The sequence below is a fragment of the Podarcis raffonei genome, chromosome 2 (assembly GCF_027172205.1).
Source record: "Podarcis raffonei isolate rPodRaf1 chromosome 2, rPodRaf1.pri, whole genome shotgun sequence".
Taxonomy (NCBI): domain Eukaryota; kingdom Metazoa; phylum Chordata; class Lepidosauria; order Squamata; family Lacertidae; genus Podarcis; species Podarcis raffonei.
Genome location: NC_070603.1, coordinates 3,530,682 through 3,547,823, shown reverse-complemented (window position 1 = coordinate 3,547,823; position 17,142 = coordinate 3,530,682). Strand labels below are relative to the sequence as shown.

General features: G+C 43.3%; 1 protein-coding gene across 5 annotated transcripts in view; it reads right to left on the bottom strand.

Annotated features, from left to right (window-relative positions):
- The window catches only part of LRP1 (LDL receptor related protein 1), a 316,344-nt gene that overhangs the window by 203,031 nt on the left and 96,171 nt on the right, over nucleotides 1–17,142 (bottom strand). For all 5 annotated transcript variants that reach the window (XM_053370298.1, XM_053370312.1, XM_053370304.1 and 2 more), the window contains one exon: nucleotides 12,701–12,838. In XM_053370298.1, coding sequence (XP_053226273.1) covers nucleotides 12,701–12,838 — 138 coding nt within the window. The remainder of the gene's footprint in view (nucleotides 1–12,700; nucleotides 12,839–17,142) is intronic.

Sequence of the window (17,142 nt, the reverse complement as noted above, 5' to 3'; positions counted from 1 at the left end):
CACTGTAGGGAAGGCCAACTGGGCTAGCAGCCTGGAGAGTGAGTGGTGGTCATGTCCCCCCCACCCCCGACTAGGGATCTACAAGTATAGCATGGGTCTCCATATAAGAAGCCCCTTCTCCAAATGATGGCTCGTGGGGCCAGAGACTCAGCAATCAGTAGATTCAAAGATGGATGTGACTTTAATTTCAGTGCTTTCTCAAGATCTGATGCTGGACTTCCTCAGCCACCCAAAGAGCCTTCTCCCACAAGACTGACCTTAACCATAAGGCTCAATCATTCCATGGCTGCCTATTAAAAGCTTAACAGGGATAGCAACTATCCACTCCGTGAGATTCTCTGTCTGTCTGTCTGTCTGTCTGTCTGTCTGTCTCTCACACACAGAGTAATGGACTGGCTGGATGGCGGGAGGAACTAGTTGGGGAACCACCAAGGGAAGAAGGCTCAGAGCCTGGGGAGTGGTGGTGGGACAATGATGAGTGGTCACAGGGAGAAGAGGGGGGAAACTGAGAAACGGTGGTGTCGGAAGCTGAAGGAGAATCTGTGGCAGAGAGAAATCCAGAATCATGAGGCAGAAGCTGAAGAGGAGGGAGGCCAAGAGGCAGAAAGGAGTCAGGCTGCTGAAGAGTCATAGGTGCCTCCCTCTCCAGCTGTGACAAGCTCCCCTCCCTCCATCTCCCAGAACCAGGAGAGGGCTGAAACAGGCAGGAAGAAGCCCTGGAGAAGAGGTGATATCATCGACTGTGGGAAGGCAGCGACTTTTAGTCTCGGCAACTGGGTTCACCGAGTAAGACCTGCAGAGCATGAGCTGCTGTGCCCATTAGACCTGAAACTCAGCCAAGTCTGTGAACATCGTGTTTCACTAATAAAGAGATAACTCCAGCTTTGAACTGTTTATTTACTATTAATTTGTAACTATCATTTTGTGGGGCTTGCTGCCATAGGGCAGGCATCCATGGAAAAAGCCTGCCAGCCGAGTCTTAGGCCTTAAAAGCTTGGTGAGAACCACTTTCCAGGGGCGACTGAGAGAAGAGAACACACACAGAAAGGAAGTGGATGTTAACAGCAGAGAACAGTTCCTTTAAGAACAGAGATGGGGTGGCCCTCCAGGTGTTCTTGGACTACAACTTCCACCATTCCTTACTACTGGTCATGCTGGCTAGGACTGATGGAAGTTGGAGTGCAATAACACCTCTGGTGTGCCACAGGTTCCCCAGACCTACCTTAGAAATGAAAAGGAGAGGTCAAAAGGTGAGGGCCATGACCTTTCTGTGTGCATATGGGGAATGGAGGTGGGGTGCCCACTCTAATATAGCTTGAGAGGTTCCCCAAATGAGGTTCTGCATGACCACACCTGTATGTGTGACTAAACAGAGTTCAAGAAAAGCAGCAGAGCCCACCTGTGGCAAGGCCTAGCAAGAGTAGGGGGGGGAGACTTACTTGATTTTTTAAAAGATTTTACTTCTAGTTCAAACTCAGCACCAAGCATGGGCCAATTTGTAATGTACTTAAGATTTACATTGTACAAATGATGAGAAAAAAGGATGGGTTCCCCCCTACCCACTCCCTGGAATGAAAAAGCAAAGCTGGGAGACATGGAATAACAAGCCCTCAGAAAACACAAGCCCAGGCACTGAAACTCCTGTCACAAGAAGATCCCTAGGGATTCTGAGGAAATTCCACACCACGCTCCTTACAATCTAAATCCACAAAAACTGCTGCTTTGAGATCCCAAAATTCCTCAAACTTTCTACTGATGAATAAACTGTGGCTGACCCCTTGGAACATCCCATATCTTTCCCTTTCCCTCAGCCCAAAAGCTTTATTCAACACCAAACAAGAGGGACGTCATTTCACAATCTCTGGCAGCCTCCAGCCTCACGCTCGGGTCATAGGAATGAGTGCAAAGGTAGGCCTTTGCCAATATGGCTGCCCTTCAGAAATGAGGTGACCGCATTCACTGTGACAATGAATCCATCTGGAAAACAACAGCATGTTTATGTGCAGTAAGAGGAAGCGGTTTCCTGGGATAAAGGAGGTTGAAAACTACACTGTTCTGTTCCAGTTTAGCTTCCCAGAACTGACACTTAGACAAACAAACAAAAAAAGATGCAGCTGACTTTGCCTGAACACTGCCATGAGTGGAGGAATAAAGGAGAAGCAGGAACTGTGGCAACCTAGGAAACTGGAGAACTGATAGAAGAAAGGCAGGATTATGCCAATTTGACTGGCGTTAGGGCTCTCTTTGGTCAGAGAATGGAGCTTTAGCTAGTTTCTCTTTCATACGTCTAGGCATCTAACCAAACTATTTGCCTATTAGCAAGGACAACTGTATATATTCTACAGCACATGAAAATGTGAGGGGATGCCACCACACCTACCCCCCCCCCAAAATGCTTGGCTTGGCCCATGTTACTGAGAACCTAGCAAGGGACTATGAGACTCAGGGTAGGAAGCTGGAGAACCTTGGGCTTTTTCATTACTCCTTTCTGATGAAGGTCATGGCACAGGAAGAGAGATGGAAATAACAGAAGTAAATTACACAGGTAGTGTCATCAGAAAAGGTTTGGTTTCTTGGACCATTGTCTCCACTTCCTTGAGGAAGGACTTCTGTCAAGAGATGGGTTGCACCACACAGCAACTGACAATAATGTGTTTGCTAAAAGTCTCATAAACCTGATAAGCAGAACTTTAAACTAAATCCTGAGGAGGAGAGAGACAATATTATAAACAGCAGGAGAACATCTGGTACTGGGCATAATAGTTTCATTGATGCATAGGAAACTGATGTGGCACTTCCTGCTAAAGGGAAGGAAACTAGAAGAAGAAAGCAGCTGAAGGGAATAACTTGTGGTTTCCATTGTCTCTATACTAATGCACAGAATATGGGAAAAAGCAATACAAATTTGAGCTCTTAATACGGGATGGCAAATATGACCTAATGTCAGGAGCAAGCCAGCAGTAAATTACACAGAGTAATTAACTCATCCTTAGAAAAACAGGAGCTGCACAAGAGTACCAGGCCTAATGAGCACAGCAACTCTTCTTCAGTAGGTCTTGCCCAATCAGGTAGTTGCAGAGACTGAAGGTCCCTACCTTCCCACAGCTGCCTAAGTCTCCTCCTCTCTGAGTCTTTCCCAAGCAATCTGAGACTGTGCTGGCATGTCTGCCTTTGCTCCTCCTGCTTCATGCCTCATGAACTACCAACCAGTTCATGGTACCTAATTGTTGTTACTTAAATCTTGGTGGGATGAGACTCATGACTGAAATGTAGAAAGTGAGAAGTATACCCTATTCAAAAGGAACAGACCAAACAAGAAGGGAGGAGGACTAGTACTGTACGTAAAGGATGTGTACATTTGTGAAGAGATCCATGACATTGAGCATAGAAGGCAGACTGAATCATAGAATTGTAGAGTTGGAAGGTACCCTGAGGGTTATCTAGTCCAACTGGCTGCAACACAGGAATCTCAACTAGAGCATTCATGACAGATGACCATCTAACCTCTGCTTACAAACCTCCAAGGGAGGCATCCTTGCTACAAAACACTACAAAATCTATAGTCCACAATCTACTGAGGGAGTCCATTCCAGTGTTGAACAGCTCTTACTGTCAGAAAGTTCATCATGATGTTTAGTTGGAATCTCCTTTCTTGTAACTTTAAGCCATTGGTTTGACTCCTACTCTCCAGAGAAAGAGAAAACAAGCTTGTTCCATCTTCCATGTGACAGATATTTGAAGATGGCTATCATATCTCCTCTCAATCTCCTCTTATCCAGGCTAAACATACCCAACTCCCTCAACTGTTCCTCATAAAAGCTTGGTTTCCACACCCTTGAGCATCTTGGTGGTCCTCTTCGGTACACGTTCCAGCTTGTCAATATCCTTAAATTGTGGTGCCCAGAACTGGACATAGTGCTCCAGGTGTGGTCTGACTATGGAAGAATAGAGCAGGACTATTACTTCCTTTGATCAGGACACTATACTTCTGATGATGCAGCCTAGAACAGCATTAGCTTTTTTTAGCTGCTGTATCAGACTGTTGACACATGTTAAGCTTGTGGTCTATGAAGACCTTAGATCTTTTTCACATGTACTACTGGCAATCCATGTGTCCCTTCAGGAGGTGGTGGGCTCTCCTTCAGTGGAGGTTTTTAAGTGGAGATTAGATGGTTATTTGTCACAGAAGGTTTAGTCAAGATTGCTGCATTGCAGAGGGTTGGACTTGTTGACCCTTGGGGTACCTTCCAACTCTACAGTTCTACAATTCTATGATTTTATTATTCTATGAACAAACACTGCATTTTCTAGAGAGGAGCAGAACAACTGTGGTAGATACACTCATGGTGCCAGGCTTTGTCTATAGCTTAGGAAGGGTCAGGTCACCTCAATCAAGGGGGTAAAAAAAGAAGGAGGAGGAGGAGGAGGAGGAGAGGGGCGGGGGAGGAGAGTCAATGTCCTTTCCCTTGTTGGGCAGGGAGAGTATCCAGAAAATGCTGACAGGGTCCAGGAGTCTAACCCTTGCTGGAAAGACACACACCAAGGAATACCGCTGATTTGGCTCAGCACAAATTCCTTTGCTTAACACACACACACACACACACACACACACACACACACACACACACCCTTCTCTAAATGACAGCTGTTGTTAGAACACTGGTTGAGAAGAGCTGGTAAGTGGTTGAGAGAAGCCACTCCTCCTTTGCTTCCCATATTCCTGCTGGAAGAGGTTCAAGCTTGCATAATTTGCAGCAGTAATTTTCTTGGCCTTCATTTATGGACATGTTAATATGTCTGAGGGCATTGTTCACGCAGGCCTCCTGCTACAGTTATTGTGGTGAATACTTTGCCTCTCCATCATTCATACCATCTTTAGGTGCATTCCGCATTCTTCCACTACAAAGCTGTTCACGTTTCTACAACCAAGTCACACAAGAGTATATCAGAGATCTCTCTTCTGCTTTCTGCAAAAGAAAGGGTCCCCTCTGCAGGGGGAAGAGGCATTTTGAAAAATGCATAGTGCCGGCCCTCCTTTTCGCTAATGTCCATATGAGCACACATTTCCAGAGCAGGCTATGCGCTCCTCCCTGCTCCTTGCTTTAATTTTCCTCTCAATGATGTTTTGAACTTTACTGAAAAGCAGCAGCAAAGAATACACAAATTACTCATCCCTGCTCATAAATCCTAGACTGCTAATGCCAAAAGCCTTGTAATCAGCATGAATTAAGCATACTGATGCAAATAACACTTTATCTCATAAAATTCTTACTTGGCACATAACCCTGACTGAAGTGCTTCCTTTACAGTTCATCTCTCACAGATGCTTAGCAGTAGTAGAGTTGCTAGCACAATCAACGTTGAATTGGGTGCAACTGCTTTGCAGGCCTCATTTTGGAGATACAAGAGCCCAGTTCAAATCCCTACCTTAGCAGTGAAGATCAGCAGATGGCCTAGGACCTAGACAAATCAATCAATCTCTCTCTCCCTGTATCTCACAGTACTTATAATAAAATGCAATAACAATATAGACTGGGATGTACTGGCAGTGGTGAGTAGAGAGAAACAAAGATGTCATATTCTAATTCTGAAGGGTTTTTGAGGGAAAAGATTGTCAATGTGAGGGGAAGAGATCAAACTATGAGCAGTAGTTTCTTTCTAAAATCACAAGGGATGAAATACAAATTACAAACATCAGGCCTGAGCCCAACATCACCTACTGCAATTGTGTTAACATAATTCTGTCACATTTACTGTAGACATAAGAATCTGAAATTAATATCCTTCCAAGCATCGTTTTCCTCCTCCCCTCGACAAATCCAATAAAACCTGTAAACAAGTTGTTATGACCATGCAGCTTATTAAACCCTGTATTCATGTATAAGAAACAGGATTCAGAAATAGGCTTTGGAGCCGTTTGTACCACTATGCTGAAGGAACAATAGCTCTTTACCCTTCTGTGTTAAAGTTGAAGCCAAACAGCTAAGGGGACTGTAAAACTAAGCTGCTTAAAATACCTCAACCTCTCCAAAAGGCAGTAGTTATTTCTGCTACCAGGCTGCCTCAGACAAACCCTCTGGTTTGTACAACATGTTGACAATCTGTTAGCAGAAATGTATTTATTTAAAATAGTTTTATCCTGCTTTTTAATAACACCACTTTCAACAAATGCATTCCATAAATCCTGAAACGAATAAATAAATCAAATAAAGAGACTGCCACATGATAAAACTGTTGCCTGGGCTGTAGCTAACCTCTTCAGGCAGCCCATTTGGACAACAACTTCTCTCTCGACATCACAATTTTGAGCACTGTAAACCTAGATCAAAGGATGTTCCCCTAGTGGAGATACTGGGGGGGGGGGGGGAGTTGCACAAACATAAATCCTTGCACAAATGGAATGAGTGCATTGGCTACCACCCCATGTGACTACATTTGCCTATAGCCCTTCTAGTGGTGCAGCAATAAAACTGCTAGCACACTTGCAAAGCTAAGCAGGGCCTGGTTCAAATTGGATTTGGGAGGACAGGGTACACATTGTGATTCTTGCATTGCAGGACCCTTCCAACTCTATAGTTCTATAATAATGCAGGGCTTGCATGCTCCCTTTGCTCCTCTCTTCCTTCTGCACAGTTATAAGGAGGGCTTTGGCACAACTGAGGTGCATTTTTACTGGATCTCAGTTTAGCGTTACATTCAGACATCTGGAGTTTTGGAGTGCATTGTCAGCGATATGCTGTTGACACACAGTTCCACTTCTCCTTTAGGTGTGGCAGCAGATGTGCTAGACCAATGCCTTGTGTCAGTAATGGACCGGTTGAGAGCCAAGAAGCTGAAGCTTAATCCAGACAAGACTGAGGCACTGTTAGTGGGTAGTTGCCTAGACAGAATGTATGGGATGTGGCCTGCTCTGCATGGGGTTACATTTGCTCTAAAAAAAGCAGGAACAGTACACAGCTTTGGGTACTTCTGGATCCATTACTATCATTTGAGGCTCATGGGGCCTTGGTTGAACAGAGCGCTTTCCGTTAGCTTCAACTGGTGGCAAAGCTGTGCTCCTATCTGGATGGGGCATTCTGGGTGTTTTAAGAGGCATATATATATATATATATATATATATATATATATATGGGGAAGGAAATGAATGTCTAATGCAGTGGTTGGCAGTATGAATCTAGGAACAATCAAAACAAAATCCTGAAGGGGACATGAAAGCAGCCTTGGTTTCCTCCAGCAGCTAACCCCAATTTTAATTTAGAGAGGTACAGACCTCAATGCAAGAGGCCTCAGACCAAGGGGTCAGAGCAAGCCCAGACTCTTGCAGTACACACTATAAAGCCTCATATGCTTTAAAAGAATGGGGAAGACACCCAGCATCAGGCAACTCTAGGATAATGTAACAGACCAGGCATAAACATCTTTCTTTTAACAGATCTGCCCTCGGGTGAGAGGCACTGGCAGGTTTCTGTTGACAGCCACAGAAGTGTTATCACTGCTTTACAATTCCATTGCCTGAAATGCTGTAGAGAAGAAGTAATGCTTCCAAAAATAGAGGCTGCGCTGCAAGCAAAGAAGGGTGCTTGTCCGAGAGCTGCTAGACATTCCTGGTTTTAAACAAGCGTCCCTTATTTAAAAACACTGCACCTCCCAAGAACACCACAGAAAGCCCACTATTTCACATAATAGGTAGCCCACAACTCTATGCAGCCTTAAGAGGCCCAACCCTTAAAGAATCCACATCCTGCAGCTCTGCAGAGCTCAGTGAAAGAAGACCTACTATATAGGTTTTCTGGCACTCCTTAAAAATTAAACAGCTTCCTTCATTTGTAAATAACAAGTGAATTCAATAAGCTGACCCATCTTTTAAAAGAGGGCCCTATTTCTTATCGGAGCATATCAGGATTTTCATTTTTGCAAGGTAGTTTCCAGCAAGCCTGCACGTATTCCACACTACTACTACTACTACTACTACTTCTTCTTCTTCTTCTTCTTCTTCTTCTTCTTCTTCTTCTTCTTCTTCTTCTTAATTGTGCATCTTGGCAATTCAAATTCCATGACAAGGAACTATATATTTAGCAACCTAGATTTGCATAATGTATCTTGTTCTGCATAAATGACTTTGTCATACATTTTGCATAATTTATTCTGATTTTGTTAAGTTATGCTGACTTCTGAGATTTCAGCAGGCACTACCTACACACTTCCACGAAAAGCTTCACATTCATAAGAACTACAAGTTTGCTCTACTTTTTTTAAAAAATGTAATTCCGTATAGACACAGCCTTGCCCATCCCATGAACTGTGAACGAATAGGGGTGCTGGGGTTTTCTTAAGTTGCAGCTTCACTTAACAGACTAGGACTTAAACCTGCCAAGACCTCTAAACAGATAGCCAAGTTTGTTCAGATAAATCATACCTCAACATGTTCCAAAGCTGGTAACCATGGTTTCCCAGTTTGGACAAAACTTGGAAACTATGGTTAATTAGAGACCTCCTAGTTTAAACTGTCATGTGAAGGGGGGAAGTAAAGAGGCTGTGTGAGCAGGCAAACTGCTTGCTCATACCTCACCTTGTTGAGACATAATCACTGAAAGTGGCTCTCCAGGTACCACTTCAGCTGAACAAGAACCCAGTCTTGCAGAGCTGAGGTGAACTTCCATTTGGCCTAATTAGATATAGAAAGGCTGCCTTTTCAGAGCACTACTTTCCAGAGCTTCCACATTTCTGCACTCTTGAATATGGCTTATTTACAGTACCATAAATGTTCTCCTCAAGCTTGCCCATTACCAATTGGTTATATTACAACAACTCACACATCCTGAGCATGCCATGGTTAGTTTCAGGGAGCGACAAGCTGTTAAGGGTTTTAAGAACCAAGATTTGTTACTCAATTACATTACAGCAATTCACCTAAGCAATATTTAACATCTCCACCCCACCCACCCCCAGCAAAAAACCCGTCAGGCATCATAGTTTGTCTCAGTACACTAACTTGCTGAGCATGCTTAAAACAGAGAAGCAACTATGAAAAACGGTGTTTATGAAAGTGCAGCATTTAGAAGGGCTAAACAATGACAGTCAACACCTGGAATTTCTAAACTTTATTGTAAGACTTCTGGTGTGATTTTTCAGGGCACATCTGCACTGCAGGGTATTAATTTACCTGTTACTGCCTTGGTTTGCATTGCTTGCACGGAACAGCTGTGTCTGGCCCACAGCCGACTGGGCTCCACCTCTGGGCTCCACCTCTATCAGAAGCACATTCTGGGCCTACTTCATGGAGGGATGGGCCATAACTTGGTAGTAGAGCATCTACTATGCATGTAGAAGGCCCCAGGTTGAATCCCCAGCATCTCCAGGTGGGGTTGGTAAAACACCCTTGAGAGCCATCCTTGAGATCCCACATGCAAAGCGTGGGATCTACCAGGACACTTCTTAAAACCCTTTTAGAACTCTACTATGGGATTCTCTTACCTAGATTGTGACAGTGGGAAGCACAACTTCCTCTGTTCCTGGGATTAGCTAGCTAGGTGACATTCAGACCTATAAGAGGCAGCTTCAACTCCCCATCTAAAGCTTTAAAGTCACTACTTGTGAGGACAGAGACAGTTTGCTTTTCCAGAAAAGCTCAGCTGCTCTCAGTTACATGAAGAACATGTAATGATCTGGTTGCAACCTAGTCTAGTCTGAATGTGAACATTGAGCCCGGCTATGTGCATCTTTGATGCTCAATGGGCCCAAGACAGAAAACATCAGTCTCCCAGCATTTTCTCAGCTCAGTTTGAGTGCATGAACTTAACAGTGATTAGCTTTTTTTAGTTGCTATTTTGTTAATGTTGTTGCTATTGTTTTATAGATTTTTAACACTACATTGATTTGTTAATAATATATATGACTTTCGCTATAATTGTGATGTTTAGCTTACTTTTTGTTGCTGTTTTGTTAATAGTTTTATAGATTGCAACTGTTTCAGTGATGATTTTTTTCCTTATTTTATATGATTTGTGCTGTATTTGTGATGCTCTTTTTTATGTTATTGTTCCTTATTGTTTGTAAACAGCTTTGAGATTTATTTGAATGAAAAGGGGCATGGAAATACCATCAATCAATCAATATCTGAACAGTTGTGAAAAGCACACTTCTTAACCCCAACAGGAAAAGTAACCTGACCACCTGCAATCTTTGGTTGTCTAGTCCAGATATGTTTCTCTGTGGCACAAGGATAGGCTCATAGCAATGCCCGGCCTTGCTTTTGGCAGATCTACACAATCTCTTGTTTTCTCTAACTTACTTTACTTGTGCACTGGTGCCCTGCCCACCCTCAGGAACTGGAAATCTTATTCAGCAAGCTCTCTGAAGATTTCAAGGCACTGCCAAGGAACTTTCAAGTATATCTCCACAGCCCTAAGGATAGGTGAAAACGCTCTTTTTAAGCATTCCTTCTACATTCCCCACTATTGCTGCACTCCAGCAGAGTGTCAGCATGCAAGCACACACACAGAGCTCCAAATCCAAACACCTGTTCTTCAGTAGTGAAGTATCTGAAGAAGTGTGCATGCACACGAAAGCTCATACCAAGAACTAACTTAGTTGGTCTTTAAGGTGCTACTGGAAGGAAAAAAATTTTTTTAGGGAAAATCTGTTAAGCGAAACCGAAACTCACTAACATTAGGGATGTTTCCTCCCAGTCAGGACCGCAGAGAAAAACTGCAAGGGAAGAATCAGATCTGCCACTTAGTCATGGAACTGGTAAGCCTTTCAGAGTAAATGACTCTGCTGATAAACAATGGGGGCCTAAAGCCCCCCCCCCAAATACACACCAGCCTCCCAGCAATTTCTCTGCTCAGTTGGGCAGGCTCGGTTTTGGAGGTGGCACCTCTCAAAAGCACTCTCATTCAAAACCTGTTATGACTCAGCACAGCTACTGCGATGTCGCCTGATTAGGTTAACACATTTCTGTTTCCAATTTATCCTGATTAAAGATGGATCATGTTTTTGTTTTTTGCTTTTTTATTGGGTTTTATATAATAATGATATAATAGACGATTCAAGTGAGAAATGAAAAACAAGTGGCTTTAATGTTTTTAGATACAGAGAAAGCATTTGACAACATCTCCTGGAATTTTATGTTTAAAGTTTTGGAATATATGAACTGCAGAAACACTTCTATAAAAGGAGTCAGGACAATTTGTCAGCTAATTTGATAGTAAATAATGTCCTGACTGAGAATTATAAAATAACTAAAGGAATGAGACAAGGCTGCCTGTTGTCAACCTTGTTGTTTATATTAGTTTTAGCAGTATTGGCGCAAAGCGTAAGATGTAATCAAGAAATTAGAAGTGACCATCTGGAATCAGCTTTATTTCCTAGTATTCAAATAATTATCATAGCTCTGACGTCCACCCTACTATGCATCTTTCTGAAAATCTCATCTCCCGAACCACCCAGGCTGCTCTTGCAGACACTAATGGATCAGCTAGGTTGCAGGTTTAATCTCTGTATGGGACAGCTGCATATTCCTGGATTGCAGGGAGTTGGAGTAGATGAACCTCACAGTTCCTTCCAACTCTACGATTCTATGAACTAATACTGTATGTCCCTTTGCATACAAAAAACAGATGCAGTCACCACAAAGCCAATAAGTGAAGTTGGAAATTGGATCCAAGCAGTCATTTATCTGGCCAACTCAAGTATTTTAAACCCCAGATGATGTTTCTCCTTGTCAAAGTGATGTCAGAAAGATGCAATTGAAAAGTGGAAAAGCAGCAGGCAGGGAGAGGAGATACTGTTCTCTTGGTCAAGCGTTTTGCTCCATCCCATCTCCATCCCAGCCTCTTTCTTCTCAGCTAAGGTTCCAGGCCCATATTTCCATTGCAAACAAGAGTCTGAAATTCTGAGGCAGTGAGGAGGGGGAATTCGCAAGGGGGCGCAATGGAAGGCAGGACAAAGGTGCCCGTTCTGATGTTTATCCACTAAAGATTGCTCCCTCACAATGCTATTTTGCACAGAAGAAGCAGTGGGCAGTGCATTAAAAAAATGAAATAACCAGATAATGTGAGGTTCCAGTCTGCAGCTTGAAAACTAATTGCTGTAGGCTGTTAATCATTTACCACATTTCTATTTGATAATGACTAAAATAAAGGAAATGTAGGATAGATGTAAGGCACTAATATGAGAAATTAACACTATACTGCTTTGCAACTCGTAGACCTATGGCTTCACTAACATTAATTCCAAAAATTAAGCTTAGTGTTCTGATTAAAATCTATAACCACCTTTCCTTAGAGTGCATCTGTCAATATATCTAGTTCCTGTTCATTATGCTTCTGTAATTACTTGCTATTCCGCTAACAACCACAACTCTTACTCATCATTCCCCTATTAACACAATCTAGATTGCAACAGTCCTTTTGCTGTAACATGGCAATTCAGCTGTTCAGCAGTCAGCACTCCAGTCAGGAGAATCCACACACACCCTTTGCTCCCAGCAGCGCCTGCATTCATCTCTAACTTCTTTTCTATCAGGGAAACCAAGGCAACATTCATGGGGCTCCCATCCACCCAAGTCCAAATCTACTAAACTGTGGCTAAGTGTACCTTCAGACTATACCCTGGATGGCACTGGCCTTCGCTGCACCCAGGGCTCCTCCACTAGTAACAGCTTCTGCACAGCATCAGGTGAGACAGGGAAACAGCTTACCTTGGCAGTGGGGCCCTTCATCTGAACCATCCACACAGTCGCGTTTGCCATTGCATAGCTTGGACATGTGGATGCAAAGGTCAGTGCCCAGGCAGCTGTGTTCATTAGGATGGCATCGGGACACTTTGCTCTGTGGACCTGGAAATGGGAAAAATCGTAACCGTTATAGGAGAAGATAAGCATACACCAAGGACCAGAATTAATAGGAATACGAGGAGCCAGAAACAAAGCCTCTCAAGTGTGAGGTGGTGCTCACTCAGGCATGCAAAAAACCCCACCACATACTCATGACTCTGTATTTGTTTGCATAGGAGCATGCATAGTTTTCCTCCAAGTAGTTCAAGGTTGTATACCTAGCTCTCCCTTTCCACATCTGGACTGCAGGAGGCTGGAGTAGATGACCCTCAGGGTATCTTCCAACACTACAGTTCTATGATTCTATCATCTTCTCACAGTGACTGGCTCAATGTCACCCAGGCAGCTTGATGGTTACGTGGGGATTGGAACCCTGGTCTCCCATATTCTAGTGCAATGCTACACCACAATGGCTCTTAAAATAAAACACACACAAAAATGCTGTATCTCAGTGGGTACAGTGTTGGACTACAAGAGACCTACATTCCAATACTTGCTCAGGCCAAGAATCCCACTGTGAGGTTCTTAGACAAATATCAACTAGCTATGTTCTGTTCCTGATTCTGCTATTGTCATGCTCGGTTAAATTGTGCATTTTTTTCATCTCAGTCTCGACATTACAAAATGGATTTGAATTCACATGTACTCATACCTGCTTGTGCATTTCCCTTACATATCTGGTTGGCCATTGTGAAGACAGAACGCAGGACTAGATGGGCCTTTGGTATAATCCACCAGGGCTCTTACATGCTCCCCTCCACCACTGCACTACCAACCTCAAGACTTGTTTTCAAAAAAAGTCAATTCCCTTCAGCAGCTTCAAATAGAGGGTTAATCAAGGAGGATCATTTACAGTCCATGGGAGGGGGTCATGGAGTGACCCAGCCTATCAGTCAAAGTGGTCCACCACACAGAAAAAGACCCATTGATCAACCACTTAATCACAACTGGGGCAAGCATCATTAACAAGCCACTTTATTTCTTGAAGAAGCTAATAAACAAGCTAGTTTTATTTTTTGTGACTAGCTTGTGGTACACTCCAAAAGGCTGCATTAGACAGGAATTTTTAACCTTAGAAAACCACTTTAAAAGTAGCTGTTCTTTTGCCCATAAATATATGTCCTTTAATTGATTTGGCTGGAACCCAAAGACAAATAAAACTGGGAAGGTCACAAATGAGAAGATAAGAAAGTCTGGACCAAGAGCTGGGAAACTCAAACCAGCTATGAAATTCAAGGGGCAAGAAGAAGAAGAAGACTCCATTCTGTTTACAACAGTTTGCCTGCGGTGGTTATAGATTTGATATCACAAAACGTTTCCATTAAGTGACACTTAAGTCAGAGCCATTAACTCCATGTGATGGTTTATTGCAGCCTCCCCAACCCGGTGCTATCCAGATGCCAGTGTGGCCAATGGCAACAGATGATGGGAGTTGGAAAATGTCAATCACCTTTCCTACCCGGGCAGTTCTCTTTCCACAAGGACCGATACTGATGCTGAAATCCAGCATCGCCTGAGCTCTGTGTGTGCAGCTTTCTCCCGATTGAAGCACAGAGTGTTTGAGGACTGGGACATTCGCAGGGAAACCCAAATGCTTGTTAATAAAGCTATTGTACTACCAACTTTACTGCACGCTTATGAAACATAGACCATTTATAAACACCATCTCCAACTCCTCGAAATATTCCATTAACAGTGTCTCCAAAAAAAATGCACACATCACTTGGGAAGACAGGTGAACAAATGTCAGTGTACTGGAAGAAGCAAAGCTCACCAGTGTCAAAGCAATGATTCTTCAACATCAACTTGGTTGGACTGGTCATGTTGTTCATATGCCTGATTATCATCTTCCAAAACAACTACTGTACTCTATTCCCAGCTTAATAATGGAAAGCGAAATACCGGTGGACAATGAAAGAGGTTTAAAGACGCTCTCAATGCAAATCTTAAAAAAATGTATAAGCACTGATAACTGGAAAACACTGGCCTGTGAGCACTCCAAAGGTGTCATGGACTTTGAAGAAGCACAAACTCAGGGCGAAAAGGAGAAACGAGCTAAGAATAAGGCATGTTTGGCAAACCCTCATCATGATCAACTCCTGTCCGGAAACCTATGTCCCCACTTTTAAAGTATGTGTGGCTCCAGAGTTGGCCTCCACAGTCAGTTACGGACTCACATGTGTTCATGAAAGACAACCTTACTCGGCTACGAGTGATCGCCAAAGAAGAAAAAGAAGAAAGATGGGAGTTGTAGTTCAACAACATCTGGAGGGCACCAGTTTAAGATTTGCTTGAACTGACCACTTTAATTTTGAGGGTAAAGCAGCTACATGGGACCCCGATCAGATCAGGGGACTGTTTGCTTGCTATCATGGGAAATTTACTGCTTGCTGTGCCTTAAAAGGAAACTATATGAAAATGATGTATATATGGTATCTAACACCTAACAAATTATCTAAAATGTGTAAGGTGGTTCCTAATAATTGCTGGAAGTGTGAACAAGTAGATTGATCTTTTTTCATATGTGGTGGACTTGTAACAAAGCGAGGGTACTTTGGGAAATGATATATGATGAGATAAAAAAGACATTTAAAGTGATTATACAAAAAAAAAAACAACCCTGGAACTTTTCTCTTAGGGATTATAGGGACAACAGTTCCAAAACAGATGATTAAACTGTTTATGTATGTAACAACAGCTAGGATTCTCTATGTACAAGAATGGAAGAAAGAAGAAGTTCCCACCAAAGCAGAATGGATAAGTAAAGCGTTGGACTACGTGGAATTAGCAAAGTTAACAGCCAAAATAAGAAAACCTAATGACGATTGTTTTATGGAAAAATGGAAGCCTTTTTCAGATTACCTGAACTTGCAAGCAGGATTTAAACTACAAACAACAGTGAGCCCTTTCGTCTGTCCTGACTATGCCACCTGTCAGCCTCACTGGGTAAGCCTGAGTTCTAGTACTTAGAATCATAGAATTGTAGAGCTGGAAGGGACCACGAGGGTCATCTAGTCCAACCCCCTGCAATTCAGTAATCTTGAAAGAGGAGGAGAAAAAAAATATTATTCCCTGCCACCAATGCTCACTTCCTTTTCCTCACAAACTAAAAAGTCCCAACCTAACACTGTTGGGGTTGCTGTGCGATCTCTCATTTCTGCAGATGCATCGTGTCCTTTGTCCTTTGCTACTGGGTGGACATAAAACTGTGACACCTGCACTAGCATTAACCCTGACACAATGGCCACCTGGAGAGCCGGAGCTTGGGGCAAGCTGTCCATTTCTAAACCTCAGAATTCCTTCCTTATACACCTGAGCCCCTCACCCTCTCCACAAGCCCAGGAAGCAACTGCGATGGCTGCAGAGCCACAAGAGCTCTTCCCCCTTGAAAAACAGGGTTAAAGAGCCATCTGTGTCCTGGGGTGAGAAACCAAGCTGAACTATGAAAAAAGCACTCCGCCAAAGCCTTTGTTTCAGTTAAACCAATGAACAATTTATTGAACAGAGCTCATGTGGCTGACACTTCAATTCCATGTATGACCCCTGCTTAAAATTAATTGCTGGCTGGGACTCTACAGGGTGCCTAACCATTCTGCTGCTCCAGCAACCTCCAGCGTAGATAGCCTCAAATTGGGGAAGGGGCACAGAACTGCAACAGCATGCTGGTCTTCTCTTTTGCAAAACACACTGGCTCCTTCTCATAGGCAACTGTGGCTCAGAACAAATGAGTTGGCCCCAATGCCTCTTGTGGCCTTATCCAGTACCCCTTCTGAGCTGCTTACCACGCATGTTTACGAACAGTCAAACAAGCCTCCGTATCTTCCTACAGCAGCCTGCCACCAAAGAGTGAACACTCATATCTCCTCAGTGATCAGCTAGACCAAACAGAGAACTTCCCTCAACAGTCTATTGCCCCTCTTGCCAAAACATAGAAAGCTGCTTCATCCAGGCTCAGACTATTGGTTCATCTAGGACAGCTTTGCCCACACTGACTGGCAGCAACTCTCCAGAGTTTCAGGCAGGGGGCATATCCAGTACTAGTGAGAGTTGCCAAGAATTGAATCTGGGGCCTCCTGCATAGAAGGCAGACGCTGTACCTCTAAGCTACAGCCGATCATTAAATTCATTCCAAGCAAGCACTTTGGGGCAGGGTGGGGACAGAGAGAGAATGGCAAAAATGGAATACCATTTCACTGAAATTCATTTATTTGTACATTGCTTACATGTCTTTTCCCATCCTTTTCTGTCCATCTCAACAGTGGTTATGCTCGTATGGGATCTTACACCAGTTTAGTCATGACCAGAAA